The sequence below is a fragment of the Buceros rhinoceros genome, unplaced genomic scaffold, assembly GCF_000710305.1.
Source record: "Buceros rhinoceros silvestris isolate BGI_N320 unplaced genomic scaffold, ASM71030v1 scaffold25233, whole genome shotgun sequence".
NCBI lineage: Eukaryota > Metazoa > Chordata > Aves > Bucerotiformes > Bucerotidae > Buceros > Buceros rhinoceros.
In genome coordinates this window covers 6,709-9,871 of record NW_010403391.1, presented here as the reverse complement: position 1 = coordinate 9,871, position 3,163 = coordinate 6,709, and the positions used below count along the sequence as shown (strand labels likewise).

General features: G+C 53.1%; 1 protein-coding gene across 1 annotated transcript in view; it reads right to left on the bottom strand.

Moving 5' to 3' along the window:
- The window catches only part of LOC104490687 (mitoferrin-1-like), a gene marked incomplete at its 5' end in the record, with an annotated part of 3,275 nt that extends 423 nt beyond the window's left edge, over positions 1-2,852 (bottom strand). The window contains 3 exons of the mRNA XM_010133008.1: positions 2-248; positions 1,092-1,148; positions 2,624-2,852. Of these exons, the coding sequence (XP_010131310.1) occupies positions 2-248; positions 1,092-1,148; positions 2,624-2,852 (533 nt within the window). The remainder of the gene's footprint in view (position 1; positions 249-1,091; positions 1,149-2,623) is intronic.
- Positions 2,853-3,163: the final 311 nt, after the last annotated feature.

Genomic DNA, 3,163 nt, shown 5'->3' with positions numbered 1-3,163 from the left:
GGCCACAGCCCCTGCGATGGCGCCAGAGATGATATGGGACCGAGGGTTATACTCCCGGCGTGGGTTGATCTGCTCCTGCATGAATTCGTAGGTGATGAAGTGAATGGCCTGGAAGGGGACGTTCATGGTGAGCTGGGTGGTGTAGCTGCGGTAAAAGGCACCAAACCCCTCCGTCTTCCGCACTGTCCTTATGCATGAGAGGACGGACTTGTAGGGGGAGTTGAACATCTGCATCCGCTGCTTCACCACTGGTCCAGGCGACAGCCACAGCAGGGAAAAGCAGGACAGGCAGCACCACGCAGGACAGATGCAGGGAGATAAAGACTTATTAGTTAAGGCACATCCTTCCTGCTCACCAGAGCACCCAGACCCAACCTCCTCTTCCAAGTCCCTAACCACTACAACATAAGCCAGGCACTGCTGTAGCAACGAGCATCACAGACTCCAGCCACAGTGCCAGGGCCTGAAACGGAACAATTCCCATTGACTGCAACTTCCCTTGACTTCAGCAAAAGGCCAATTTAATCCATTTAACCAGGATACAATTAAAAGGATTCGAGACACTAGGGACACTTTTGCCTTCAGAAAAACCTGACTTTGGGCCAACCAGCAGCACAGTACATTATCACCGAGTATCTGTCAGGCTGGCTGATTGTCTTTGTTTCAGCTGCACTTTACTGCTAGTCCTCCTCATGCCAGACTCTACCTACCCAGGAAGGCTATGCAACAGTCCCACTGGCTGCTGAACTTGTCTAACAACATGACTAAGCCCAGTTTTGTTTGGGTAGTCCAAAGCTCCAGAAAAACCACAACACTTCAGAGAAGATGCACTAGCAGAGTAGCAACAGCATTGTGTTAGGAAAGGTGACACCAGTTTTCCTGGAAAGTCACAATATGCCACACAGATGCTGTGCACCCCCTTGGCAAGCGAGGGAAAACAGCCAGGCAGAATTTTTCCCTTTATGCTTGCTCATTAAAAGCTGGGCAGTCTCTAAAGCAAAGGGCTCAAGCTGCTGAGATGGCACAGGGTGTCCTCGGTGCCTTCCCGAGCTAACGAGGTGTAGCCCTTCCCCAGCAGCACAGGGCATTACCTTCAGCGGGATTCATCACCGCGTCGTGGAGCAGCGTGGCCACGCTCCCAGCTATACCTGCAAGACACAAGAGCATCCTTCAAAAAACAGAAAGATTCAACAGCCAGGGCCGGCTCAGGCACCACCATCCACAGAGACAGAGCCCATGCTGCAGGTGCACCCAGCATCCAGGTACGGCGGCCTGGGGAGCTGCCACCCAGCCCCTCGGCAAGCCCAAGGGAGCACCCAGCACCACAGCTCATTCCCAGTGCAGAAAAACCCATCTAGAGCCACTTGAGAGAAACCGGGACCCTCTCACAGGATCACAGCCCTCAGCTCTGCTACTCCCTGCAACAACACGCAAGGCTTTGTCTATGCAAGACACCAGCGGCCTCACTCAGCCCACGCTGGACGGAGAAATGAGCAACGTTCAGAATTGCCTCAGTGCATCCATAATTAGGCATTTTCATCCATTTACTCAGCCTAGTTTTAAACATTAATTGCACAGAGTCTCTAAACACCCAGCCAGCCATGAATGATTCTGCAGTTGGCTCTAGGACGGGCCTCCCGAGCCACACCTTCCCCTTTGAAGTAGGTTTCCATCTCAAATTCCCTCTTGCCCAAACAACTTTTGGTCATTGCTCATTAACGTGGCGCTTCAGTTCTCCTGCTGGTACTGAAAGCCTGTAGCTACTTGAAAGGCAAGCGCAAGAAGCACATTACCAGCAAAAAGCAGCAAGCCAGAAAGATACTGTGTACCCCGGACTGAGTTGGTTGAGTCGAAGTCAAGTAACTGCCACGGCAGATTCCTACCAACACGTCATGACCAGGCAGAAGGGTCTTCTGCACAAAGCCTTTTGTAACACCCCTGGCACCTCGGGTAGAGGGTTTCTGCTGTTCCAGCGGTGTTGCTGGAGCTAAGAGCAACAGCCTCCCCGGCAGAAGCAGAATCTGTAGTAGTCAGAGGATGCACCATGCTGGAGCTCCAAGGGAGGAGACATCTGGAACATGTACTTCCTACCTCAAGAGGTTTAGACGACGCCTTCAGCACAAAGCCAGAAACAGCCCGTGACTGCACCTGAACACCTCCCGCCCAATGTACTCATTACTTGTGCCAGAGTAACTTGAGATTCAAGAGCAGAGCAGAAATCTAGGTTAGATCACAGCTTTGGAGGGTGCACAACGGTGCCATCAGGGCTCTCGGGCCAGAAAGAGCTTCTTCGCTCTGCTGCTGAGAGCCAGCCCAGCCATCCCCACATTCTGGAAGAGAGACGGACCAGTCAGCAGTCCCAAGACAGCGCACGGGTTTCAGAGGAGCACAAAGCGCTCGGCTAGAGGGCAGGTGCCGAGACCTGCAAGTCTGCGGCTACGTGTGCATCTCACAGCCATCCTCCCGCAGGGGTGTTTATGGTGGCAGCTTGAACGTGTGCTGCCTACAGCAGCTCTTCCAGGAGCAGAGCGCAGTGAAGGATGCCAGGCTAAGCGCGTGAAGCAAGCAAGAGACAGGCTGTTAACTGCGAGCAGGGGGGGTTTTGTGCAAAACCCAGAAATACCATTGGCCAAGTGGCTGTTTCCTCCATGCTGGATAATATCACTTAGAGACTTTTTCATTTTTTCATAGCAGGCGAAGTACATTGCGTGGGCAGGGCCTGCCCCCAGCATGGTGACATTAATCCCACGTAAAGGCCTCCAGAAACCCTCTGTAAGGACAATCTTCTTGAGAGCTTCGTACACGCTCCTGTACTGGGCTTTGGGGTCCGGCTGCAAGCTCTGCATCCTTGTCTGCAACAAAGCACACGGAGGACAGGCCTTGGTTACCTTCTTTAATGCAACAAGCCGAGTCAGAGCGAGCTACAACACTCCCAAGACCGTTAAAGGGGTCAGTCACTGAGACTCTGGCTGCACCCACACCGGGGCTACAGCACTATTTATCCACCAGACCAGCGAGATTAACCCCCTTGCAACAACAAAACGTGACACGGCTGCTCAGCCGAGCGCTCGGCAGAGGGAAGCGTGACCTCTGCTCTTGTTTGCGCACGGAAAGCGCAGGGAATTAAGCGAGTGCTGTTGTTTAAAAGACTTGAAGAACTACA